The sequence below is a fragment of the Mobula hypostoma genome, chromosome 10 (assembly GCF_963921235.1).
Source record: "Mobula hypostoma chromosome 10, sMobHyp1.1, whole genome shotgun sequence".
Classification (NCBI taxonomy): domain Eukaryota; kingdom Metazoa; phylum Chordata; class Chondrichthyes; order Myliobatiformes; family Myliobatidae; genus Mobula; species Mobula hypostoma.
In genome coordinates this window covers 16,948,658-16,976,539 of record NC_086106.1, presented here as the reverse complement: position 1 = coordinate 16,976,539, position 27,882 = coordinate 16,948,658, and the positions used below count along the sequence as shown (strand labels likewise).

At 55.4% G+C, this 27,882-nt stretch overlaps 1 protein-coding gene across 6 annotated transcripts in view; it reads right to left on the bottom strand.

Annotated features, from left to right (window-relative positions):
* Positions 1-27,882, bottom strand: part of LOC134352682 (capping protein, Arp2/3 and myosin-I linker protein 3-like) — a 102,830-nt gene that overhangs the window by 12,767 nt on the left and 62,181 nt on the right. For 3 of the 6 annotated variants that reach the window (XM_063060064.1, XM_063060063.1, XM_063060068.1), the window contains 14 exons: positions 27,142-27,314; positions 26,324-26,411; positions 22,861-23,055; positions 21,231-21,297; positions 20,949-21,142; positions 20,690-20,772; positions 17,682-18,006; positions 16,334-16,444; positions 16,158-16,209; positions 3,033-3,143; positions 2,527-2,711; positions 1,985-2,171; positions 522-662; positions 131-247 (listed from right to left, as the gene is read on the bottom strand). In XM_063060064.1, coding sequence (XP_062916134.1) covers positions 131-247; positions 522-662; positions 1,985-2,171; positions 2,527-2,711; positions 3,033-3,143; positions 16,158-16,209; positions 16,334-16,444; positions 17,682-18,006; positions 20,690-20,772; positions 20,949-21,142; positions 21,231-21,297; positions 22,861-23,055; positions 26,324-26,411; positions 27,142-27,314 — 2,029 coding nt within the window. The remainder of the gene's footprint in view (positions 1-130; positions 248-521; positions 663-1,984; positions 2,172-2,526; positions 2,712-3,032; positions 3,144-16,157; positions 16,210-16,333; positions 16,445-17,681; positions 18,007-20,689; positions 20,773-20,948; positions 21,143-21,230; positions 21,298-22,860; positions 23,056-26,323; positions 26,412-27,141; positions 27,315-27,882) is intronic. The other 3 variants (XM_063060065.1, XM_063060066.1, XM_063060067.1) reach the window with 3 other exon arrangements.

The following is a 27,882-nucleotide window of genomic DNA, read 5'->3' as shown; positions in this document are numbered from 1 at the left end:
TCCTCTCTCCCTCCCCCCCCCTTCCCCATCCTTATCTCCCCCTCCCCATCACTCTTCCCTCCCTCCCCACACTCTTCCCCTCCTCGCAACCCCCCCCCCACCTGCGAGGGAGTCACGGTGGGGAACTCACTGTTGTCCGTCGGACTCTGCCTGTCGAGGGAGGGTGAGCAGGCCGGCAGCTCGGACCGATGACGGGTCAGAACTGACCGCTTGAGGGGGACCGGCCGCGGGGGACACACGTCACCTCCTGAAAAACAAGGGCAGGAGTCAGATTCTTCCCCATCAGACTCTCCCTCCCTCCCTCTATCTCCCCCTTTTCTCTCTCTTTCCTCCCTCCCTCTCTCCACTCCCATCTCTCCCCCCTCCCTTTCCTCTTTCCGCCTCTTCTTCTCCCTCTCTCTCTCTATCCCCCTCACCGCTCTCCGCTCTCTTGCCCTCTCCCCCTCCCCCCGACACCACCCCCACCGTCCAGCGTTCCGACTCTGGCTGCCCGATCCCCTGTCGGAGAGGTTAACCCTTACGTGGCTGGCCGAGCTCGGTGGGTGCTGCTCTGTCGAGGGGGCTGGGAGACTCCCGCCCGGTCCCGGTGCTGGTCGCTCCGTCACCCTGCAGGCGCTTGGATCGCTGAGGTTTCAGTGGGGTTTTCCGGCTCTCCCCTCGCTCTGTGGGGAGGGGCAGGGATTACACACCAAACTCACGGGAGCTGGGAAGGATATTGGCGAGAGAGGGGAGTTACAGACAGGGAGGGGGTCATGAAGAAACAGAGGGGCAGAGGGAAAGAAAGTGTTCACATAGACGGGGAGGGTGTAGGAGAGGGAGGTGTCATGGAGATGGGACAGGGTGACAGGCCTGGGTGAGGTGGGAGTGATGGGTCTGGGTGAGGTGGGCGTGACGTCTGAGTGAGGTGGGAGTGAAGGGTCAGGGTGGGGTGGGAGTGACGTCAGGGTGAGGTGAGAGTGACGGGTCAGGGTGAGGTGGAAGTGACGTCTGGGTGAGGTGGGAGTGACGGGTCAGGGTGGGGTGGGAGTGACGTCAGGGTGAGGTGGGAGTGACGGGTCAGGGTGAGGTGAGAGTGACGGGTCAGGGTGGGGTGGGAGTGGGGTCTGGGTGGGGTGGGAGTGACGGGGTGGGGTGGGAGTGACGTCAGGGTGAGGTGGGAGTGGGGTCAGGGTGAGGTGGGAGTGACGGGTCAGGGTGGGGTGGGAGTGATGTCAGGGTGGGATGGGAGTGATGGGTCTGGGTGGGGTGGGAGTGACGGGTCAGGGTGGGGTGGGAGTGACGTCAGGGTGGGGTGGGAGTGGGGTCAGGGTGACGTGGGAGTGACAGGTCAGGGTGAGGTGGAAGTGACGTCTGCGTGAGGTGGGAGTGGGGTCAGGGTGAGGTGGGAGTGACAGGTCAGGGTTGGGTGGGAGTGGTGGGTCTGAGTGAGGTGGGAGTGACGGGTCAGAGTGAGGTGGGAGTGATGGGTCTGGATGGGGTGGGAGTGACGGGTCAGAGTGAGGTGGGAGTGATGGGTCTGGATGGGGTGGGAGTGACGGGTCTGAGTGAGGTGGGAGTGACGGGTCAGGGTGGGGTGGGAGTGATGGGTCTGGATGGGGTGGGAGTGATGGGTCAGGGTTGGGTGGGAGTGGCGGGTCTGAGTGAGGTGGGAGTGACGGGGCAGAGTGAGGTGGGAGTGACGGGTCAGGGTGGGGTGGGAGTGATGGGTCTGAATGGGGTGGGAGTGATGGGTCTGAGTGAGGTGGGAGTGACGGGTCAGAGTGAGGTGGGAGTGATGGGTCTGGATGGGGTGGGAGTGACGGATCTGGATGGGGTGGGAGTGACGGGTCTGAGTGAGGTGGGAGTGATGGGTCTGGATGGGGTGGGAGTGACGGGTCTGAGTGAGGTGGGAGTGACGGGTCAGAGTGAGGTGGGAGTGACGGGTCTGGATGGGGTGGGAGTGACGGGTTAGGGTGGGGTGGGAGTGAACACAGCAACCCCTCACCTGGCAGCTGTTCCCTCTGACCCCGCTCTTCTGGCTCGGTGGCATCACCGCTGGTCACTGGAGGGGGCGACCTCTCCCGTCCCTCATCCTTTGCCTCCTGTGTCTCGTGAGGAATCATCGAGGGTATAACATGGAGCCCCTCAGCCTCTGTAGGGGATAACACCCTCTGCTGTGTCCCGACCGGGGGCTGTGGTGGGAGGGAGAGAGTTAAAGAGGGTCCTTAGACCTACCAGTCTGACACAGCCCCTCATTCCCTCAGGCCAAAACCCTCCTCTCCCCTTCCCTTTCCTTTCCCCCTCCTCCAGTTTGTTTAGTTTTTCTCATCCCTAACCATCATTAACCCCTCCCTCCTCTCTTTCTAACCTTTCTCCCCATCTCTGTCTCTTACCCTCTCCCCTCTCTCTCCATCTCCCACTCCCTCTCTCTTCTCCCCTCTTGCTCTTTCCCCCTCCACCCTCACTCTCCCCCTCGCTCCCTCATTCCCTCTCCCTCTCTCTCCCCATCTCTCCCTGCTGCCCCTCTCTCGTTCCCTCACTCCCTACCTTCTCGGACCACTCTGCAGCTAACGGTTGGCTCTCTGTTCCACACGGTCCCTCCGTCTCTACAGGGAGGCCGTCCGTGTCCGTGTCCTGAGCTCCCGGCGTCCCGGGCTCCCTCTCCCACTCGCGGGCACTGTCCATCCTGGGACCCGTGTCCTGCGGCTGCTCGCCCTGTCCTCCCCGCTCTCCTGCAGGAGCGAAGGGCACTGGTCTGTTGCTGCTGATTTTGGGGGTGGGGGTAGTGAGAGATGTGGGGGTGAGAGGGGGAATGGGGAGGGGGATAGAGGGGAGAGAGAGAGAGAGAGACAGAGGGGGAGAGGAAGGGAAAAAGAGGGGCCAGTAAGGAGGCAGAGGGGGAGAGGGGAGAGAGGGGAGGAGGGAGAGAATGAGTGAGGGGGATGGAGGAGGGGGAGGGGAGAGGAGAGAAGGGGAAGGGAGAGTGGAGGGGAGGGAGGAGAGGGAGTGGGAGAAAGATGAGGGAAGGAGAGAGAGAGCAGACTGGCACTCACCTCTGCCCGGCTGCCTGTGTCTGTCCCTCCGAACCGCACGGTTGGGCTTTGTCTCTTGTGGTGGTGGTGGCGGGGGATCTGGGAGCTGATACCGGCTTTCACGTCCGATTCCTGGATGCGGGGTGAGGGAAGAAAGTTGAACAGAATGGGATCAGTCCCCTCCCTCCCCAAACCAGCACCTCTCCTTCTCTGGGAGTCTAGAGAAACCCAGCATGTTCCCATCAGCTCTCACCGGTTTATCTCGACGCACCATTGGAGGCGTCTGACCTGGATGCCCTGCTCGTTTCCGCAAGAATCTGCAGAGAGTTGTGGACACAGCAAAAGCACTCACAATCTTCTACAGATGTACAATGGAGAGCATTCTGACCGTCTGGTATGGGGGGGAAGAGGTGGGGGCCACTGCACAGGATCAAAATAAGCTGCAGAGAGTTGTAAACTCAATCAGCTCCATCATGGGCACTGGCCTCCGTAGTGTCCAGGACATCTTCAAGGAGCAATGCCTCAAAAAGGCAGCGTCCATCATTAAGAACCCCCACCACCCAGGACATGTCTTGTTCTCACTGTTACCATCAGGAAGGAGGTACAGGAGCCTGAAGGCACACACTCAGCGATTCAGGAACAGCTTCTTCCCCTCTGCCATCCGATTCCTAAATGGACACTGAACCCACGAGCACTACCTCACTACTTTAAAAAAAATTAACCATTGTGAATTACAGTAATTCACAATTTTCTTTCTCTATTATGATGTATTGCATGGTACTGCCACCGCAGAGTTAACAACTTCCACAATGTGCTGATGACATTAAACCGGATTCTGATTTGGAACTGTTACACTTTACTCTGCATTCTGCTATAGTTCTGCCTTGTTCTACCTCGGGGTACTGCTGTAATGTATTGATCCCAACGGACAGGGTGCCAAACTAGCTCTCACACTGTACTTCGGTACACCCCACATTCATAAACCAGTTATCCAATTACCACCTGTTGAGCACAAGGAGAGATTGCACCAACTTGGGCTGTTTTATCTGGAGTGGCAGATGCTGAAGGGAGACCTGATAGAGGTTTATAAGATTATCAGAGGCACAGATAGAGCAGACAGTCGGTATTTCAACCCCAGGGTGGAAATGTTATTGGATTGGACTCAATAATTATTATTTTCCTTGTAGTTGAGGTTTCTTATGCTCGTATTTTATATAATACCTACAGACACACCCGCACACCTGCCCGTCAATGCAAATAACTAAACAGCCAATCACGTGGCAGCAACTCGGTGCATAAGAGCATGCGGACAAGGCCAAGAGGTTCAGCTGTTGTTCAGACCAAACATCAGAATGGGGAAGAAATGTGATCAAAGTGACTTTGACTGTGGAATGATTGTTGGTGCCAGATGGGGCGGTTTGAGTATCACCCCCGATACTCTGATCTCCTTCAGTTTTGACACACAAGGGTCTCTAGAATAGGGGTTCCCAATCTGGGGTCCACGGACCCCTCAGTTAATGGTAAAAAAAAAGGTTGAGAACCCCTGTTCCAGAGCTTATAGAGAACGGAGGGGGGAACAAGAACATCCAGTGAGCAGCAGTTCTGTGGATGAAAACCACTCGTTAATGAGAGAGGTCAGAGGAGAATGGCCAGACTGGTTCAAGGTGACACTGACTCAAATAGCCACACGTTACAACAGTGGTGTGCAGAAGAGCATCTCTGAATGCACAACACATTGAATCTTGCAGTGGGTGGGCTACAGCAGCAAAAGACCACGAACATACAGTCAGTGGCCACTGTATTAGATACAGGAGGTACCTCATAATATGGCCATGGTGTGTAGATCAGATTAGATTCAACTTTATTGTCATTGTGCCAAGTACAGATACAAAGCCAATGAAATGCATTTAGCATCTGACCAGAAGTACAAAAGAATAGTGTTATTTACAAAATAACTGCGAATAAAAAAAGTGCTACAGCACACAAATATAAAAGTACTGAGACAGTACAATACGGGTGCAATACCGCTTAGCGCTGTGATGAGAGGTTCAGCAGGGTCACAGCCTCAGGGAAGAAGCTCTTCCTGTGCCTGCTGGTGTGGGAGCGGAGGCTCCTGTAGCGCCTACCGGATGGGAGGAGAGTAAAAGGTCCATGGTTAGGGTGAGATGCATCCCTGATAATGCTTTTCGCCCTGCCCAGGCAGCGTTAATGGTGGATGTTCTCAATGGTGGGCAATTAGGTGTCGATAATCCAGTGGACATAAATGTAGATCTACTTGTTCAATGTGGTTTTTTTAGGGGTGCAGTTGCCTTTGTATCTTTCTGGCAGGTACGCATTACTTTAATGGGATTATCTCATTGGTTAATATAGGGAATGGAATTTGAATGGAATTATTGGTTAATATAGGGAATGGATTTTGAATGGCATTATCTCATTGGATAGTATAAAGATTGGAATTTGAATGGCATTATCTCATTGGTTAATATAGGGAATGGATTTTGAATGGGATTATCTCATTGGTTAATATAGGAAATGGAATTTGAATAGGATTATCTCATTGGTTAATATAGGGAATGGATTTTGAATGGGATTATCTCATTGGTTAATACAGGCAATAGACTTTGAATGGAACCTGGTAAGAGGACCAGAGTGTACGGGGTGTCCAGGGAGGGGTAGCAGCTTTGGTGAAGGGGCTTGTCGTGTCACTCACCTTTGGTCCCCGCCGGGCACTCAGCTCTCACCTGTGGCTCCAACTACTGTTTTGCATGCAACAGCGGCCACACCCAGTACGCCGTTTCAACCGGCCGGCTGGACCAGGTGAGCCTCATACCCCAGGGAGACAGGGACTTGCCTGACCCAGCTCTGAGATCTGCAGTGAGATCCAGTGGCTGGGAAGGTGGTTCTCTGTGGAGAGCGAAGGGCACGACAAGGCACAGAAGTCATCCACTGCAACCAAGAGGGTCAGCACAACATTGTGGGCCAAAGGGCCTGTACTGTGCTGTACTATTCTATGTTCTATGTTCTAAGTAAGCCCCCAGTTTGTGACGCTCGTTTATATCAGTGAACCCAGACTTCTGAGGTTGAGAGAGTGGAACCGTCCCAGTGCAACGACTTCCCACTTTGAAAACTCTCTTGCACAGGTCTCATACCATCGTTGGACACGATGGACGACCACCATAACAGGACCAAAACTACACCCGGCTGCAGGAATTAGGCGTTCATGTCTGCTTTTCGTGGATCCCGGCTCATGAAGGGATGGAAGGAAATGAATTAATTGAGAGGCTGGCTAAACAATCTATAAAAGTCGGTGCTGGCGATGTTGAGTAAGTAAGCAGGAGGCAGGGGTTTTAACGGACCCTAGGGGACACAGTCGAAGGGGAGACATTTATAAGAAACTCAGAAAAAGGTTACTTCGCTCTGGAGGAGACGACAGCTCAGAGGGGAGGAAGTTATACATACGCTGCTCAGACTTTTCCATGCGACCAGTGTCCTGAGATGCCTATATTTCAATGCATCGTAGGAAAGACGGATAACAGTGCTGAGGATGAGGTAGCTGGTTTACCTCAATGTGTAGTGAGGAGAGGCTGCTGACAGGGCAAAATTGTAATCAACAGCGTGAGTTGGTTGACAAAATTGTGAAGGATGAATCAGGTGCTGTATCTGAATGCACAGTATACGGAAAAAGGTAGATGAATTTGCAGTACAGTTGCAGACTGACAGGTTTGATGTTGTAGGCATCACTGAATCATGGATGAAAGAAGATTATAGCTGGCAGCTTAATGTCTAAGCACATTATATCAAAAGGACAGGCAGGAGCACAGAGGGGGCGGTGTTGCTCTGTTGGTGAAAAAATGAAATCAAATCATTAGAAAGAGGTGACACAGGGTTGGAAAGTGTTGAGTTATTATGGACAGAGCTAAGGAACAGCAAGGGTAAAAAGACCCCGATGGGGGCTGTATACAAACCCTTGAAACAGCAGTAAGGATGTGGCCTACAAATTACAAGGGGAGATAGAAAATGCGTGCCAAAACAGCAGAGTTACATTAGTCATGGGGGATTTCAATGTGCAGCCAGACTGGGAAAACCAGGTTGGTCCTGGATTCCAGGAGGGGGAATTTCTATAGTGCCTATGAGGTGGCTTTTTGGAGCAGCTCGTGGTTGAGCCCACTAGGGGGATCAGCTATTCTGGATTGGGTGTTGTGCAATGAACTGGAATTGATTAGAAAGTAAAAGAACCGTTAGGGGGTCAGTGATCATAATATGATTGAATTCACCCTGAAATTTGAGAAGGAGAAGCTAAAGTCAGACGTATCAGTATTACAGTGGAGCGCAGGGAATTACAGAGGCACGAGAGAGGAGTTCTCCCAAATTGATTGGAAAAGAACACTGGCAGGGGTGACAGCAGAACAGCAAGGGCTGGAATTTCCGGAAGCAATTGGGAAGGTACAGGACAGATCCATCCCAAAGAAGAAGAAAAGATGACAGAACCGTGGCTAACAAGAGAAGTCAAAGCCAACATAAAAGCCAAAGAGAGGGCATATAATAGAGCAAAAATTAATGGGAAGTTAGAGGATTGGGAAGCTTTTAAAAACCGACAGAAGACAACTAAAAAAGTCATTAAGAAGGTAAAGTGGAAAACAAAAGTAAGCTAGCTAATAATATTAAAGAGGATATCAAAAGTTTCTTCAGATACATGAAGTGTAAAAGACAGGCGAAAGTGGATATCAGACCACGGGAAGCCAATACTGCAGAGGTAGCAATGGGGGACAATGAAATAGTGAATGAACTGAGTAAGTATTTTACATCAGTCTTCACTGTGGAAGTTCCATGTTCCAGGGGTCACGAAGTGTGTGATGTTACCATAATTAGAGAGAAGGTTCTTGGGAAAATGAAAGATCTGAAGGTAGATAAGTCACCTGGACCAGATGGTGTAACCCAAGCGTTCTGAAAGAGGTGGCTGAGGAAATCGTGGAGGCATTAGTAATGATCTTTCAAGAATCAGTAGATTCTGAAATGGCTCAGGAAGACTGGAAAATTGCAAATGTCACTCCATTCTTCAAGAAGGGAGAGAGACAGAAGGAAGGAGACTACAGGCCAGTTAGTCGGACCTCAGTGGTTGGGAAGATATTGGAGTTGATTGTTAAGGATGAAGTCTCAGAGTACTTGGTAGCACATGATAAAATAGGCAGCATGGTTTCCTCAAGGGCAAGTCTGTTGGAATTCTTTGAAGAAATAAAAAGCAGGTTAGCTAAAGGAGAATCAGTTGATGTTGTGTACTTTGATTTTCAGAAGGCCTTTGACAGCTACAAGCCCATGGTAAAGATTCCAGCATGGATAAAGCAGTGGCTGATTGGCAGGAGGCAAAGCGTGGGAATACAGAGAACCTTTTCTGACTGGCTGCCAGTGACTAGTGGTGTTTCACCGGGGTCTGTGTTGGGACCGATTCTTTTTATGTTATATGTCAATGATTTGGATGATGGAATTGATGGCTTTGTTGCAATGTTGCAAAATTATATGAAGATAGGAGGAGGGACAGGTAGTTCTGAAGAAGTAGAGAGTCTCCACAGCTGCATGTGGCAACAAATTCCACAAATTCACCACCCTTTGGCTAAAGAAATTTTGCTGCATCTCTGTTTTGAAAGGGCACCCCTCTATCCTGAGGCTGTGCCCTCTTGTCCTGGACTCCCCCACCATGGGAAACATCCTTTCCACATCTACTCTGTCTAGGCCTTTCAACGTTTGAAAGGTTCCAATGAGATCTCCCCTCATCCTTCTGAATTCCAGCGGGTACAGACCCAGAGCCATCAAATATTCCTCGTATGATAACCCTTTCATTCCTGGAATCATCCTTATGAACCTCCTCTGGACCCTCTCCAATGTCAGCAAATCTTTTCTAAGATGAGGAGCCCAAAACTGTTCTCAATACTCAATGCGAGACCTCACCAGTGCCTTATAAAGCCTCAGCATCACTCCCTGAGATGTATTCTCAGACATCTTGAAATGAATGCTAACAAGGCCTTCCTCACCACCAGCTCAACCTGCAAGTTAACCTTCAGGGTGTTCTGCACAAGGACTCCCAAGTTCCTCTGCATCTCAGATTCCTGGATTTTCTCCCCTTTTACGTACATTTAAGGCAGAGGTTGATACATTCTTGATTAGTGAGCGCATGAAGGGATATGGGAAGGCGGCACGAAATTGGGGCTGAGAGGAAATGGTGGAGCAGACTCGATGGGCCAAATAGCCTAATTCTACTCCTATATCTTATGGTCTTGTACACTCGTTTAAATGCCACACCGTTTAGACTTTAGTAAACATAGTTCAGGTGAATGTAGACAGCGTCAGCTTCCGGAGGCAGTCTCACATGTGTTATTGAAACATAGGGCAATGGATGGGAGAGAAATCAGGCCCTGGGAAGCAAAAATGTTACTTTGGATAGATTGATGGGGTATACACAAGAGGCACGATGCAGGCATAAGCAAGTATTTAAATTAGTAAAACTTGTTGGATTGTTTAAAACAATTTAAATCAATAACATTGGGTGTTTATATATTTATTTATTTTCCTCAGCTCAAGCTGGTAAATTCTGAGTTACGGGCATAGCCAAGCACGCTAACTTCTCAATTGCTAGAAACTTTCGGACTATTCTTATAGTTTTAGTATTCTGGCTTTCTGAAGACTTACATAAATGTTGCTGTGTAGCCCTAATTGTTTAATGCTATTGTGTAGTGACTTTGGGACAAGATCAGTTGTAGATATTACTTTTGGGACAATGTAAACCCATTATTATTAGTATTAATATTTATCCTTGGGGGGTGATGGAGTTAGGACCACTCTCCTGAATCCTCCTCACACTCCAGGTCAGTAGGTGGCGGTACTGCACCGTTTTTAGTTGGTCTCCCAAACGCCAATAAAAAGCAACGGAAGATTCGGCCCCTTTTGCCTCTGTGCTGCCGCCTTCCCGCCAGCTTTGGCCTTTTGCTCGTCCACCCCATCGTTTCTCTGTTCTTGCAGCACTTCATCAAAATGGCCGGAAGCCTCTTTCTAGAGTTCCAAAGTAACGTGGAGCACAAAAACACCAGGGTCCACCAATGGCCCAAACAGAGGGTATTGCACTTAAGCTGCGAGGATATAAATTCAAAGGCCAGGTGAGGGGCAGAGGGAATGGGTCAGTGAGGGGGTGGGACACACGTCGGGAATGGGTCAGTGAGGGGGTGGGAAACATGTCGGGAATGGGTCAGTGAGGGGGGGTGGGACACATTGGGAATGGGTCAGTGAGGGGGTGGGACACACGTCGGGAATGGGTCAGTGAGGGGGTGGGACACACGTCGGGAATGGGTCAGTGAGGGAGGGACACATTGGGAATGGGTCAGTGAGGAGGTGGGACACACGTCAGGAATGGGTCAGTGAGGAGGTGGGACACACGTCAGGAATGGGTCAGTGAGGGGGTGGGACACACGTCAGGAATGGGTCAGTGAGGGGGTGGGACACACGTCGGGAATGGGTCAGTGAGGAGGTGGGACACACATCTGGAAAGGGTCAGTGAGAGAGTGTGGGACACACATCAGGAATGGGTCAGTGAGGGGGTGGGACACACGTCAGGAATGGGTCAGTGAGGGAGGGACACATTGGGAATGGGTCAGTGAGGGGGTGGGAAACATGTCGGGAATGGGTCAGTGAGGGGGGGTGGGACACATTGGGAATGGGTCAGTGAGGGGGTGGGACACACGTCGGGAATGGGTCAGTGAGGGGGTGGGACACACGTCGGGAATGGGTCAGTGAGGGAGGGACACATTGGGAATGGGTCAGTGAGGAGGTGGGACACACGTCAGGAATGGGTCAGTGAGGAGGTGGGACACACATCAGGAATGGGTCAGTGAGGGGGTGGGACACACGTCAGGAATGGGTCAGTGAGGGGGTGGGACACACGTCGGGAATGGGTCAGTGAGGAGGTGGGACACACATCTGGAAAGGGTCAGTGAGAGAGTGTGGGACACACATCAGGAATGGGTCAGTGAGGGGGTGGGACACACGTCAGGAATGGGTCAGTGAGGGAGGGACACATTGGGAATGGGTCAGTGAGGGGGGGTGGGACACACGTCAGGAAAGGGTCAGTGAGGGGGTGGGACACACATCAGGAATGGGTCAGTGAGGGGGTGGGACACACGTCAGGAATGGGTCAGTGAGAGAGTGTGGGACACACATCAGGAATGGGTCAGTGAGGGGTGGGACACACGTCGGGAATGGGTCAGTGAGGGGGTGGGACACACATCAGGAATGGGTCGGTGAGGGGGTGGGATACACGTCGGGAATGGGTCAGTGAGGGGGTGGGACACACATCAGGAATGGGTCAGTGAGGGGGTGGGATACACGTCGGGAATGGGTCAGTGAGGGGGTGGGAGACACGTCGGGAATGGGTCAGTGAGGGGGTGGGACACACGTCAGGAATGGGTCAGTGAGGGGGTGGGACACACGTCAGGAATGGGTCAGTGAGGGAGGGACACATTGGGAATGGGTCAGTGAGGAGGTGGGACACACATCTGGAAAGGGTCAGTGAGAGAGTGTGGGACACACATCAGGAATGGGTCAGTGAGGGGGTGGGATACACGTCGGGAATGGGTCAGTCAGGGAGGGTGGGAGACACGTCGGGAATGGGTCAGTCGGGGGGGGCTGAGACACATGTCGGGAAAGGGTCAGTGAGGGAGAGTGGGACACACATTGGGAATGGGTCAGTGAGGGGGTGGGACACACGTCAGGAATGGGTCAGTCAGGGAGGGTGGGACACACGTCAGGAATGGGTCAGTGAGGGGGTGGGACACACGTCGGGAATGGGTCAGTGAGGGGGTGGGACACACGTCAGGAATGGGTCAGTCAGGGAGGGTGGGACACACGTCAGGAATGGGTCAGTGAGGGGGTGGGACACACGTCGGGAATGGGTCAGTGAGGGGGTGGGACACACATTGGGAATGGGTCAGTGAGGGGGGGTGGGACACACGTCAGGAATGGGTCAGTGAGGGGGTGGGACACATGTCGGGAATGGGTCAGTGAGGGGGTGGGACACACGTCGGGAATGGGTCAGTGAGGGGGTGGGACACACATTGGGAATGGGTCAGTGAGGGGGGGTGGGACACACGTCAGGAATGGGTCAGTGAGGGGGTGGGACACATGTCGGGAATGGGTCAGTGAGGGGGTGGGACACACGTCAGGAATGGGTCAGTGAGGGGGTGGGACACATGTCGGGAATGGGTCAGTGAGGGAGGGACACACGTCGGGAATGGGTCAGTGAGGGGGTGGGACACATGTCGGGAATGGGTCAGTGAAGGTGGGACACATTGGGAATGGGTCAGTGAGGGAGGGTGGGACACACGTCGGGAATGGGTCAGTGAGGGAGGGTGGGACACACGTCGGGAATGGGTCAGTGAGGGGGTGGGACGCACGTCGGGAATGGGTCAGTGAGGGAGGGACACACGTCGGGAATGGGTCAGTGAGGGGGTGGGACACATGTCGGGAATGGGTCAGTGAGGGGGTGGGACACACGTCGGGAATGGGTCAGTGAGGGTGGGACACACGTCGGGAATGGGTCAGTGAGGGGGGGTGGGACACACGTCAGGAATGGGTCAGTGAGGGAGGGACACATGTGGGAATGGGTCAGTGAGGGGGGGTGGGACACACGTCAGGAAAGGGTCAGTGAGGGGGTGGGACACACGTCAGGAATGGGTCAGTGAGGGGGTGGGACACACGTCGGGAATGGGTCAGTGAGGAGGTGGGACACACATCTGGAAAGGGTCAGTGAGAGAGTGTGGGACACACATCAGGAATGGGTCAGTGAGGGGGTGGGACACACGACTGGATTGGGTCAGTGAGGGCGGGACACACGTTGGGAATGGGTCAGTGCGGGGGGGGGGGACACACGTCAGGAAAGGGTCAGTGAGGGGGTGGGACACACATCAGGAATGGGTCAGTGAGGGGGTGGGACACACGTCAGGAATGGGTCAGTGAGAGAGTGTGGGACACACATCAGGAATGGGTCAGTGAGGGGTGGGACACACGTCGGGAATGGGTCAGTGAGGGGGTGGGACACACATCAGGAATGGGTCAGTGAGGGGGTGGGATACACGTCGGGAATGGGTCAGTGAGGGGGTGGGACACACATCAGGAATGGGTCAGTGAGGGGGTGGGATACACGTCGGGAATGGGTCAGTGAGGGGGTGGGAGACACGTCGGGAATGGGTCAGTGAGGGAGTGTGGGACACACGTCAGGAATGGGTCAGTGAGGGGGTGGGACACACGTCAGGAATGGGTCAGTGAGGGAGGGACACATTGGGAATGGGTCAGTGAGGAGGTGGGACACACATCTGGAAAGGGTCAGTGAGAGAGTGTGGGACACACATCAGGAATGGGTCAGTGAGGGGGTGGGATACACGTCGGGAATGGGTCAGTGAGGGGGTGGGACACACGTCGGGAATGGGTCAGTGAGGGGGTGGGAAACATGTCGGGAATGGGTCAGTGAGGAGGTGGGACACACATCTGGAAAGGGTCAGTGAGAGAGTGTGGGACACACATCAGGAATGGGTCAGTGAGGGGGTGGGATACACGTCGGGAATGGGTCAGTGAGGGGGTGGGAGACACGTCGGGAATGGGTCAGTGAGGGGGTGGGACACACGTCAGGAATGGGTCAGTGAGGGGGTGGGACACACGTCAGGAATGGGTCAGTGAGGGAGGGACACATTGGGAATGGGTCAGTGAGGAGGTGGGACACACATCTGGAAAGGGTCAGTGAGAGAGTGTGGGACACACATCAGGAATGGGTCAGTGAGGGGGTGGGATACACGTCGGGAATGGGTCAGTCAGGGAGGGTGGGAGACACGTCGGGAATGGGTCAGTCGGGGGGGGCTGAGACACATGTCGGGAAAGGGTCAGTGAGGGAGAGTGGGACACACATTGGGAATGGGTCAGTGAGGGGGTGGGACACACGTCAGGAATGGGTCAGTGAGGGGGTGGGACACACGTCAGGAATGGGTCAGTCAGGGAGGGTGGGACACACGTCAGGAATGGGTCAGTGAGGGGGTGGGACACACGTCGGGAATGGGTCAGTGAGGGGGTGGGACACACGTCAGGAATGGGTCAGTCAGGGAGGGTGGGACACACGTCAGGAATGGGTCAGTGAGGGGGTGGGACACACGTCGGGAATGGGTCAGTGAGGGGGTGGGACACACATTGGGAATGGGTCAGTGAGGGGGGGTGGGACACACGTCAGGAATGGGTCAGTGAGGGGGTGGGACACATGTCGGGAATGGGTCAGTGAGGGGGTGGGACACACGTCGGGAATGGGTCAGTGAGGGGGTGGGACACACATTGGGAATGGGTCAGTGAGGGGGGGTGGGACACACGTCAGGAATGGGTCAGTGAGGGGGTGGGACACATGTCGGGAATGGGTCAGTGAGGGGGTGGGACACACGTCGGGAATGGGTCAGTGAGGGGGGGTGGGACACACGTCAGGAATGGGTCAGTGAGGGGGTGGGACACATGTCGGGAATGGGTCAGTGAGGGAGGGACACACGTCGGGAATGGGTCAGTGAGGGGGTGGGACACATGTCGGGAATGGGTCAGTGAAGGTGGGACACATTGGGAATGGGTCAGTGAGGGAGGGTGGGACACACGTCGGGAATGGGTCAGTGAGGGAGGGTGGGACACACGTCGGGAATGGGTCAGTGAGGGGGTGGGACGCACGTCGGGAATGGGTCAGTGAGGGAGGGACACACGTCGGGAATGGGTCAGTGAGGGGGTGGGACACATGTCGGGAATGGGTCAATGAGGGGGTGGGACACACGTCGGGAATGGGTCAGTGAGGGTGGGACACACGTCGGGAATGGGTCAGTGAGGGGGGGTGGGACACACGTCAGGAATGGGTCAGTGAGGGGGTGGGACACATGTCGGGAATGGGTCAGTGAGGGAGGGTGGGACACACATTGGGAATGGGTCAGTGAGGGGGTGGGACACACGTCGGGAATGGGTCAGTGAGGGGGTGGGACACACGTCAGGAATGGGTCAGTGAGGGGGTGGGACACACGTCGGGAATGGGTCAGTGAGGGGGGTGGGACACACGTCAGGAATGGGTCAGTCAGGGAGGGTGGGGCACACGTCAGGAATGGGTCAGTGAGGGGGTGGGACACACGTCGGGAATGGGTCAGTGAGGGGGTGGGACACACATTGGGAATGGGTCAGTGAGGGGGGGTGGGACACACGTCAGGAATGGGTCAGTGAGGGGGTGGGACACATGTCGGGAATGGGTCAGTGAGGGGGTGGGACACACGTCGGGAATGGGTCAGTGAGGGGGTGGGACACACATTGGGAATGGGTCAGTGAGGGGGGGTGGGACACACGTCAGGAATGGGTCAGTGAGGGGGTGGGACACATGTCGGGAATGGGTCAGTGAGGGGGTGGGACACACGTCGGGAATGGGTCAGTGAGGGGGGGTGGGACACACGTCAGGAATGGGTCAGTGAGGGAGGGACACACGTCGGGAATGGGTCAGTGAGGGGGTGGGACACATGTCGGGAATGGGTCAGTGAAGGTGGGACACATTGGGAATGGGTCAGTGAGGGAGGGTGGGACACACGTCGGGAATGGGTCAGTGAGGGAGGGTGGGACACACGTCGGGAATGGGTCAGTGAGGGGGTGGGACGCACGTCGGGAATGGGTCAGTGAGGGAGGGACACACGTCGGGAATGGGTCAGTGAGGGGGTGGGACACATGTCGGGAATGGGTCAATGAGGGGGTGGGACACACGTCGGGAATGGGTCAGTGAGGGTGGGACACACGTCGGGAATGGGTCAGTGAGGGGGGGTGGGACACACGTCAGGAATGGGTCAGTGAGGGGGTGGGACACACGTCGGGAATGGGTCAGTGAGGGAGGGTGGGACACACATTGGGAATGGGTCAGTGAGGGGGTGGGACACACGTCGGGAATGGGTCAGTGAGGGGGTGGGACACACGTCGGGAATGGGTCAGTGAGGGGGGGTGGGACACACGTCGGGAATGGATCAGTGAGGGAGGGTGGGACACACATTGGGAATGGGTCAGCGACGGGGGAGGTAAGGTGACACCATTCTCTCTGGACCCCTGGGGCGGCTGTGACACCCGACCTACCTGTGATCTGCCTCCTGTCCTGGGTGCGCAGTCTGCCTCCCGTACCCGGCTCCTGTGGGAGAGAGGGGGTGGGGAACAAAGCCAGTCAGAGGTCAATGGGGGAATTCAGGAGCGATGCAGCCCGCACCCCCTCCCTCCCTCCCTCCCACCGTCCATGGGGCCTCCCTCGTCCTCACCTCGTTCCTCCGGGGCCTCGTCCCCCGGAGCTGCCTCGATCCCTGAGGTCCCGCATCCTCCGAGCCGTTAGAGGAGCTGCTGCTTTTCTGGGGTTGGCATGGGGGCCGGGTCTGGGGGCAGAGAGAGTGGAGGGGAGAGAGAGTGGGGGGGGCAGAGTGGGATGGGGGAGAGATGGAGGGTGGAGGGAGGGACAGAGAGAGAGGACAGAGGGGGAGTGGAGCGGGATGACGAAGAGGGACACAGAGAGGGGCGAGGAGGGAATGGTGGAAGGAGGGTTTCGAGAGAATTGGGGAAGGAGGGGCAGAGATAATGGGGGAGCGGGGTGTCGATAGAGGGGCAGAGTGGGGTTGAGAATGGCCAGAACATGGGTGAGGGGAAGAGGAGGGAGATGGAGGGGAGGGGAGGGGTAATATAGTGGGATGAGTGGAAAGGGGAGGAGGGAGGTGGGAGAAAGATCGGGGGAGATGTGATGGGGTTAAGATATCAGTTATTTGCAGGATGTGAGCGGGGAAGAGACTGCGAGATGATAATCTGCGCTGGGTCCCTGTGTCCGACCCGGACAGGGTGGGGACAGTCTGTGTGTATCACAGCCGACATCCACATTTACCTCACCCCAACACCGGCCCCATCACCCTTCCCCCTCCCCTCCCCTCACCCCACCTTTCCCACTCCTTCCATTCCTCCGTTACCCTGTTCCCCTCCCTCCCGCTCCAACCCTCGGTTCCCCTCCCCTCACCAACCTTCTGTTCCCCTCCCTCCCCGTCCTCCCCCTCTGTTCCCCTCCTCCTCCCTCCAATTCTCCTCTTCTCTACTCCTCCCATCCTCCCACTCCTATCCCTCCCTCCCATTCCCCTCTGTTCCCCTCCCTCCACGTTCTCCCCTCCATTCCCCTCCTCCCCCTATGTTCCCCTCCCTCACCCTGCACCCCTCTGTTGCCCTCCCCCTCCCTCCAATTCTCCACTCCTCTACTCCTCCCATCCTCCCTCTCCTATCCCTCCCTCCCCTCCATTCCCCTCTGTTCCCCTCCCTCCCCGTTCTCCCCTCCATTCCCCTCCTCCCCCTCTGTTCCCCTCCCTCACCCTGCACCCCTCTGTTGCCCTCCCCCTCCCTCCAATTCTCCACTCCTCTACTCCTCCCGTCTTCCCTCTCCTATCCCTCCCCTCACTCCATTCCTTTCCCCTCTGCTCACTGTTCCTCTCCCCTTCCTCCCTACCCTCCTCTCCTCCCTCGCTATACTTCCTGTTCCCTCCATCCCTCTCCCCTCCTGCTATGCCTCCTGTTCCAGGGAGAAAGGACTGTGAGGGGAGGGGGAGGTAGGGAGGGGGCCAGAGCTGGTTGAGGCCTCACCTGGTTGAGGAGCTCCCTGCACACACCCCTCCCTCCTGCCAGGCCGGGGAGCAGGATCCCCTGGATGGGGCGGCCCTGAATGAGGGCCTCTGGGGTCGGGCCTGCCTCCTTCCCTTCACCCTCCTCCGCATCCTCCAGCTCCTCCGCCGGCCCGGCGCCCCTCTCCTCGCTCCCTCGGGAGCTGGGCCGCTCCCCGGCCTCGGCCTCCTCCTCCTCCTCCTCCTCCTCCCGGCCTCGGCGGGTCCTCATGAAGCGGAACAGTCCCCTTCGCCGGCCCTTCCTCCTCCTCGGGACGGTGGCGGTGGGGGCTCCGGAGGTCTGGGGCCTGTGGGCAAGGGGGAGGAGAGCGGCTGGTCAGATCAAGGCTCAAGGACCGTGCGGCACGTGCCCTGTCCCACGCAAGTGGTGACCGCTGCAGTCCTCCCCTCAAACTCATCATCCATCTGCGGCTGAGAACGAGGCAGGGCACAGGAAACAGGAAATAAATCTCAGGCCACAGAATAATAAAACACAGGGGGCACAGGAAAGGACCTTCAAACAAAACACATTTTGTAAGCAAGCCACCAGCTCAGCAACGGACACAAAATGGAGGAACTCAGCAGGCCAGGTCACTAAAGAGTAAACGGTCGACGTTTCGGGCCGAGACCCTTCAGCAGGGCTGGAGACAAAGATGAGAAGTCAGAGTAAGAAGGTGGGGGGAGGGGAGGAAGAGGTACAACGTGGTAGGTGATGGGTGAAACCGGGAGAGAGGGAGGGGGTGAAGTAAAGAGCTGGGAGGTTGATTGGTGAAAGAGATACCGGGCTGGAGAAGGGGGAATCTGATAGGAGAGGACAGAAGGCCATGGGAGAAAGGAAAGGGGCAGGAGTACCACAGAGAGGTTTTATAGGCATCCGTTAGTCTCGTGAGACCATGGATTTGCGCCTTCGAAGGTCTCCAGGGCGCAGGCCTGGGCAAGGTTGTATGGAAGACCAGCAGTTGCCCATGCTGCAAGTCTCCCCTCTCCACGACACCGATGTTGTCCAAGGGAAGGGCATTAGGACCCATACAGCTTGGCACCAGTGTCGTCGCAGAGCAATGTGTGGTTTAGTGCCTTGCTCAAGGACACAACACGCTGCCTCGGCTGGGGCTCGAACTAGTGACCTTCAGATCACTAGACCGACGCCTTAACCACTTGGCCACGTGCCAACACAGAGAGGTGATGGACAGGTAAGAGAGGGAAATGGGAATGGGGAATGGTGAAGGTGGGGTGGGGGCAATTACCAGCAGTTTGAGAAATCGACGTTCATGCCATCAGGTTGGAGGCTACCCAGACAGAATATGAGGCATGGGTGTGGCCTCATCGCGGCAGTAGAGGAGGCCGTGGACTGGCTGTAAATTCCAGTGAGTACAGGCCCAAAGCTGCCAAAACCCTCCTCACATGCTAACCCCTTCATTCCCAGAATCATCCTCGGGGACCTCCTCTGGGCTCCCTCCGGTGACCACACATCCTGCATGTTCCCGTTGGGCTGAAGGTTGTCAGGAACGCTGCTCAATGAGATCTTTAGGAATCCCAGTGGATCAGGTGCTTGAGGGGACCTGGAACGTCACCAAACACCGTTGCAAATTTCTACGGCTGTACGGTGGTGGGGAGCACTCTGACCGTCTGGTGTAGGGGGTTCCAGTGCTCAGGATCACAAGGGGGCGCAGAGGGACACAGATCCAGCCAGGTCCATCAGGGGCACAACCCTCCCTACCTCCGAGGGCATCCTCCAGAGGTGGCAACATCCATCACTAAGGACCTTCACTGTCTAGGACAGACCCTCACCCATCAGGGAGGAGGAGGGACAGGATCTACCAGCATTTCAAGGCACAGTCTCTGATTCGGCACAGCCAGCGCGGCCTCGTACGTAGGAAGTCGTGTCCGGCCAGTCTCTCGGAGTTCTCCGAGGAGGGAACTACGAGAGTAGAAGAGGGCAGAGTGGTTGGATGTCACCTGGGGGATTTTCGCAAGGTTCTGCGTGCAGGCTGGTCTGGAAGGTTAGGTCGTAGGGATGGCGAAGGAGCCATTTACTGGGCTGGCTTCCATCGAGGGACTGAGTACAGGAGTTGGGACGTTCCGTTGCAGCTGTACAACATCTCGGTGAGACCACACTTGGAGAACTCTCACAGGAAGATTCTCATTATAAATTCCTGAATTTTGAAAGGCCTAAATAGAGCAGATGTGCAGAGGATGTTTCCAATAGTGGGATGGTGGGGGGCGCGGGGGGGGGGGGGATCCTAGGTCCAGAGGGCACAGCCTCAGTATCATAGGATGAGGAGGAATTTCTTTAGCTAGAGGGTGATGAATCTATGGAATTCATTGCCAGAGACATTGGGTGCATTGAAAGCTGAGGCTGACAGCTTCTTGATCAGCCGGGGTATCAAAGGTTACAGGGAGAAGGCAGCAGAACAGGGTTGAGAGGGAAAATAAATCAGCCTTGATGGAATGGTGGAGCAGACTCGATGGGCTGAATGGTCTTGTGTTATTAAACTGGAAAGAGTGCAGACGAGATTTACCAGGGTGTTCCGTGGACTTAGGAGCCCGAGTTACAAGACTGCGTGGACTAGGACTTTGTTCCCTGGAATGTCAGGGATCAAGGGGTGACCTGCTAGAGGTAGATAAGGTCACGAGGGACACAGACAAGGGTGAAAGTGCACAGTCTCTTTACCCAGGGAGGGGGTAGTAAGAGCAAGTGGGCAAAGGTTGACGATCAGGGGCGAGAGGTTTAAAAGGGATCTTCGGCGATTTCTTCACCCAGAGAGTGGGACGTGTTTGGGGGGAGCTGTCAGGAATGCGGTGGATGAGACTGGCACATTGAAAAGCCATCTGGTCAAGTCCAGGGATAGGACGGGTTTATGGGCCGATGATCGGGCAGCTGGGACGAGGCTTTCTGGGCTGGCAGGGACCAGTTGGGCCAAATGGCCTGCTGTGTGACTCTGTAACTCAGAGCCTCGGAGAGGGAGGGGAGGGGATAGGAGGGGCACTTACTCCAGACCACCAAGATCCTGCGGGCCATCGTCCAGTCTGGGAATCGCACCGTTCTCTCCCAGTCGCTCGCTGGGCGGGACAGGCTAGAGAGAGAGAGACGTGTTACCCTTGTGCAAATCTTCCCGAACCTCCAGCCCCCTCTCTTCCACCCCTGAGCCTCCCTACAGCCTTTCTCACCAGCTCCTCCCCTACCCTCTCCTACACCCCCACTCTTCTCCCCTCCCTCCCTCTCTCTCCTCCCCCCTGACTCCTCACTGACCTGGACGGGGCTGCTGAGGGGCTGAGGTGCTGCTGCCCTTCCCTGGGAGCCGGCATCGCCTTTTGCCCCCTCGCTGGGAGGCTCCCCCAGCCCCTCCAGCGAGTGGGAGCGCAGGCTGCTGGTGGTAGAGGAGGAGATCTGGGCTGAGAGAGTCTCGTCCTCGGTCAGGGGATCCGGTTCCAGGTCACTAACGCCTGTGGGGGCAGAGAGAGAGAGAGACGGTGAGGGGAGAGAGGTTGGGAGAATGAGAGGGTGAGGCGGAAGGGGAAATGTGGTACTCACTCAGATAGGTAGAAGCCGGGCGGATTCTTCGGCTGTGAGTCGTGTGTCTGCGGACGGCCAGTGTGTCCTGGAAAAAGAAACAACAGATTTGTCTGTGTGTTTGTGTGTGTGTGTGTGTGTGTATCTGTATTGGATTACAGGATGATGTGGAGGGAGCTTCACTCTGTGTCCGACCCCGGGAGTGTGTGATGGGACAGTGTGGAGGGAGTTTCACTCTGTGTCTGACCCCGGGAGTGTGTGATGGGACGGTGTGGGGGGAGCTTCACTCTGTGTCCGACCCCGGGAGTGTGTGATGGGACAGTGTGGAGGGAGTTTCACTCTGTGTCTGACCCCGGGAGTGTGTGATGGGACGGTGTGGAGGGAGATTCACTCTGTGTCTGACCCCGGGAGTGTGTGATGGGACAGTGTGGATGGGGATTCACTCTGTGTCTGACCCCGGGAGGGTGTGATGGGACGGTGTGGAGGGAGCTTCACTCTGTGTCTGACCCCGGGAGTGTGCGATGGGACAGTGTGGAGGGAGTTTCACTCTGTGTCTGACCCCGGGAGTGTGTGATGGGACGGTGTGGATGGAGATTCACTCTGTGTCCGACCCCGGGAGTGTGTGATGGGACGGTGTGGAGGGAGATTCACTCTGTGTCTGACCCCGGGAGTGTGTGATGGGACGGTGTGGATGGAGATTCACTCTGTGTCTGACCCCGGGAGTGTGTGATGGGACGGTGTGGATGGAGATTCACTCTGTGTCTGACCCCGGGAGTGTGTGATGGGATGGTGTGGAGGGAGTTTCACTCTGTGTCTGACCCCGGGAGTGTGTGATGGGACGGCGTGGAGGGAGTTTCACTCTGGGTCTGACCCCGGGAGTGTGTGATGGGACGGTGTGGAGGGAGTTTCACTCTGTGTCTGACCCCGGGAGTGTGTGATGGGACGGTGTGGAGGGAGTTTCACTCTGTGTCTGACCCCGGGAGTGTGTGATGGGACGGTGTGGAGGGAGTTTCACTCTGTGTCTGACCCCGGGAGTGTGTGACGGGACGGTGTGGAGGGAGATTCACTCTCTGTCTGACCCCGGGAGTGTGTGATGGGACGGTGTGGATGGAGATTCACTCTGTGTCTGACCCCGGGAGTGTGTGATGGGACGGTGTGGAGGGAGATTCACTCTGTGTCTGACCCCGGGAGTGTGTGATGGGACGGTGTGGATGGAGATTCACTCTGTGTCTGACCCCGGGAGTGTGTGATGGGATGGTGTGGAGGGAGATTCACTCTGTGTCTGACCCCGGGAGTGTGTGATGGGACGGCGTGGAGGGAGTTTCACTCTGTGTCTGACCCCGAGAGTGTGTGATGGGACGGTGTGGAGGGAGTTTCACTCTGTGTCTGACCCCGGGAGTGTGTGATGGGACGGTGTGGAGGGAGTTTCACTCTGTGTCTGACCCCGGGAGTGTGCGATGGGACAGTGTGGAGGGAGTTTCACTCTGTGTCTGACCCCGGGAGTGTGTGATGGGATGGTGTGGATGGAGATTCACTCTGTGTCTGACCCCGGGAGTGTGTGATGGGACGGTGTGGAGGGAGTTTCACTCTGTGTCTGACCCCGGGAGTGTGTGATGGGACGGTGTGGAGGGAGTTTCACTCTGTGTCTGACCTCAGGAGTGTGTGAAGGGACGTTGTAGACCAACTCCATGCAGTGGGAGAGTTCGGATCTTACAATGCTGGTGGAGAGCTCGTCATCTGTGCCGTTGTCTGGTTGCTCCCTGCCGCCGGGAAGGGCGTCCTGCCATCCACCGATGGTCGGTGATTGCTTCTCCCTCAGAGTCTGCACTTGAGCGATGTGTTGGACCTGTGTCGGTGGCCCAGAGACAGTTGTCAGACACTCTCCCTGTCCCCTGATGCCCCCTGCCCTGAGATCTGGTCTCCAAGCTCAGACCTCCTTCTCCTCAGTCGTCCATTCCAGTCGTTGTGTCCGTTGCCCTCCCAATCTGCAGGAGGTGAGGGTGAGATCGCCTCTCAAACCACACTCCTCCTTCTGGTGAAGCCGTTCTTGCTCTGACTGAGATCTTTCAGGCCCTTCGGCCCATCTGCTCCATGCCCACCAGAATTCACATCCGAGCCAGTCCCACCTGCCCGTGCTCGACCCTTACCACCCCCCCCACCCCAAAGCAGGAGTTCCCAACTATTTTTCTGACATGGACTCCTCCGTGGAGAATCCCTGCTCTCAACTTGTCCTATCCAGGTACCTGTCCAATCACCATTTAAATGTTAGTTCACCTATCTGCATCAATCGCTTCCTCTGGCAGCTTGTTCCATACACAAACCACCCTCTGGGAGATAAAGTTGGCCCTCAGATCCCTATCATCCCTATTATCGGCGGGAGGAGAAGATGGCGACGCGCCTGTGTGTGTGCAGCCCTCCGGTGAAAAATGATATCGTATCTGTTAAATAGGGGCCGTGAACAATTCTGATTTGACAGAGATGGACATGAAAGCACAGAGGAACATCTGGAGAAATTTCTGAAACGCCCGTTCGCTGCTGTCGTTACTGTGTGGTCGTGAATCTTTTGGAGGGAAGGCCTCAAAATCCCCGGTCTTGCATGCTTTTGGCGACCGAGAAGGAGCTCGAATCGTTCGGACAGAGATGGCGCTTAGTACTCGGTGTCGGAGAGCTGATCAGAACTCGAAGTTTTCGGATGAGTCAGAGACGGACTGTGGTCGGCATGGCAGGGAGAGTTTTTCTTCCTTCTCCCGTCTGCGTGAGATGTGGGACATTTGAGAAACTTTGAACTTTACTGTGCTCAAGGACTTCTTCAAGTTATGGTATTGTTGCACTGTTGTAACTATATGTATAATTATGTGGTTTTGTCAGTTTTTCAGTCTTGGTCTGTCCTGTGTTTTGTGATATCACACCGGAGGAAATATTGTATCATTTCTTAATGCATGCATTACTAAATGACAATAAAAGAGGACTGTGTGTCTTCATAATCATATTAAACCCTTTAGTTTTAGACTCCCGTACCCTGAGAAAAAATACTGTGGCCATCCACCTTATCTGCACCACTCCTCATGACTTTCAATCTTTCTCTCTGCAGGGGCACAATTGAGAGCATCCTGACTGGCTGCATCACTGCCTGGTATGGGAACTGTACTTCCCTCAATCGCAGGACTCTGCAGAGAGTGGTGCGGACAGCCCAGCGCATCTGTAGATATGAACTTCCCACTATTCAGGACATTTACAGAGACAGGTGTGTAAAAAGGATCACTGGGGACCCGAGTCACCCCAACCACAAACTGTTCCAGCTGCTACCATCCAGGAAACGGTACCGCAGCATAAAAGCCAGGACCAACAGGCTCCGGGACAGCTTCTTCCACCAGGCCATCAGACTGATTAACTCACGCTGACACAACTGTATTTCTATGTTATATTGACTATCCTGTTGTACATAATATTTATTATAAATTACTATAATTGCACATTTAGATGGAGACGTAATGTAAAGATTTTTTACTCCTCATGTATATGAAGGATGTAAGTAATAAACTCGAGTCGAGCCGAGTCACGTCACATCACATCAAGTTAAGTCAAGCCAAGTCAAGTCAAGTCAAGTCAAGCCAAGCCGCCCAACATTCCCACGAACGTCCAGGTCTATCTTTTCTTCACCCTCTCCAGTTTAATCACTCCCTTCCTACGTCACACCCTTCCTGTCAATCTTTTAAAAGGAAAAAAAAATTCCAGTTCGGATACGGATTGTGACCTTTCTTCAGGGAATGGTGCAGGGAGGCAGACAGTGGAAGAAACGGACAGACAACGTTGCAGAGTGGTCCGGGGAGAGCTTGGCCACAACCCAGGCACCCGCTGCCCACGACCGTGAGAGAGGGGGAGCGACTGGTGCAGCGCTCATCTGTACAGCGGCCGTACGACCCGGGCGGGCTGCGGGACCCGTAACGGTAACGTAGACTGTACTTTCTCAGTGTCACCTCGCGGGCGAGCGGTGTTCCTGGGACGGTCTACCTTTTATGTTGAACCGTTTACCTTTGGACTGGTTCACTTTGTGTTGCTGGCGTCTCATTTGTGATCGTGGGGATTGTTAAACTCTCTTTGTATATATCACCTTTATTCAAAGTGGGTAATTGAATAAGCACACGGTGTTTTCAAAGCCTTGTAGTTGTTGTCTTTGGGGGGATTGTCGCTTCGTCTGGACACCCGGGCCGTCTGATTGCTCCTGAATCCCACATGCTCTGGGGTATAATTTCAAGGGGGAGCCTTGCCAACCCCTCATTGTCCGGTGAAACTCAAACCAAATTCTTCTGTGGACAGCGAGATCGCCAAGATCCTGTCTAGTTAGCCTGAGTCCTTGTTAGCTTTACCGGTTAATTTCTGCAATAAATCTTTTGTTGCGTTTGAATTGTTGAAGTCACTTGAGATGGCTGGTGACCCTGACACTTTGTAGGTAAAAACTCCTGCCCTGTGCATCTCCCTTTAACATACCCACACCCCCCCCCCCATAACCTTAGAAACTTCGGGTCCCCCTTTTAGTCTCTGCCGCTCTGGAGAAAGCAAGTTAAGCTTGCCCACCCACTCCTTCCTGCACCGAGGCAGTGTAGTGGCTAGCCTGACGTTGTTCCAGCTCGGGGCGTCAGAGTTCGTAGTTCGGAGGTCAATTCCGACGTCATCTGTAAGGACTTTGTACGGCCTCCCTGTGGAATGCCTGTGCTTTTTCTCCCCCGGGTGCTCCACTTTCCTCCCACAGTCCAAAGGCGGACCGATTAGGTTAATGGGTCATTGTAAGTTGTCCCGTGGTTAGGCTGGGGTTAAGTCCGGGGTCGTTGGGCCTATCCCGAGTTGAATCTCAATCAATAAATAGATAGGTAAGCAAACAACAGCACGTTCCTTCTAATCCAGGCAATCTCCTGCTGAATCCCCTCTGGACCCTCTCCAAAGCCTCCTCCACCCCCCCTGTAAGACTGTGGTTTCAGCGGTGTCTTGTACCACTGTAACCACGGTCGTGAAGCGAGTTCTGCGATTTGGAGCCAGGAGAGGTGAAGGAACAGACACCCCCAGTGCCTCCAGTGACCCCGATGTCTGGGATCGCCCCGCGCACAGCCGACACCTACCAGGGTCTTGTGGCATTGGTAGAGTTCGTGCAGGATCTCGTCCAGCAGGGCGTTGGTCAGAGAGGTGACCAGGAGCAGGGTCAGCTCGCTGCAGGAGAGAGGAGGGACATTAAACACACGCACCGAGGGGAGGGGGGTGGGTGGAGAGTCACTGGGGATGATCCGAAGAGGTGTGCGGGGGGCAATGCCAGGGACGGGACGTTGCAGACCGAGGTGGGGAACATTACCAGGGATGAACCGATCGGGGGGAGCATTACCAAGAACGGACAGGGGAGGGGAGAGGGAGGGCCGTTACCGGGGAGAGGGAGGGCGTTACTGAGGAGAGGGAGGGCCGTTACCGGGGAGAGGGAGGGCGTTACCGGGCAGAGGGAGGGCCGTTACCGGGGAGAGGGAGGGCCGTTACCGGGGAGAGGGAGGGTGTTACCGAGGAGAGGGAGGGCGTTACCGGGGAGAGGGAGGGCCGTTACCAGGGAGAGGGAGGGCGTTACCAGGGAGAGGGAGGGCGTTACCGGGGAGAGGGAGGGCCATTACCTGGGACAGACACAGGTGGGGAATGTTATCGGGGACAAACCTATGGAGGGGAGGTCGATACTGGGGACAGACTGAAGGGAATTGTTAAACCCCTCGCCCTGCGACCAGAGGTCTTGTCCCCTCACTCCATGGTTGTAAGGCGCGACCCCACCCCGATGCTGCTGGTTCTGACCCCTCACCCCATGGCTGGAGGTCACGACCGCACCCCCCCCACCCAGCTTGGGAATGGAGGTCATGACTCCTGACCCCTCACCCCAGGGTCAGAGGTCACCACCCCAAGGACACACCTGACCTTCCTGTGAATGGCCGCCCCGCCCTGCTCCAGCACGGCTGCTCGGACAAAGCCGCCCGGCGCAGGAAGTCCTGCCCACACGACCCGCAGCTTCTGATTGGTCTCTGCCCGGCGTGCCGCTAGAGGGCAGAGGTCACGGGCCAGGGTCACCATTGAGTCCAGCAACACCTATGGAAGGGAGAGGGCAAAGGTCAACAAGGGGAGTACAAGGAGGGTTAATGGGCGCCTAATGGCGACTCCTTTCCTTGCATCTTCGGAAACAGCTCTATGCCCATCTTTAATATCTCTATTTTTCCCTTTCATGGTTCTTTTGAAGACCCTGACCTGGAGTTACACGTTGACTACAGTTCTTTGCAGGAATGGGACCCGCTCTTGGGGTTCCATAACCGGCCATTGTTCGGCCAAAGAGTCTGGTTCGGATTCGGAAGCCTAGGATCTCAGGACTCTGGAGACGGGCGGATCGAGGGTCGGTATCAGGGCAGGATACCGTGTGTCGTCGGGGGAGTTGAAATATCTACGGCTGTGTACCTGGAGACCCGAGATCTTTGAGATCTTCAGGCACGAAGCTCGAAAAAAGCGATGTAATGAACTTTTAACATCATAAACCAGCAAGTTGCTTGTTCTGTCTCTCCACTCACTGGGAAAATGGAGACACCTCCTTCTCCCTTATTAGGGAGAGAGAGAGCCTGTGGTATGTCGAATACTGGGTGAACAATGTAGTCTTTGGGGTAACTGC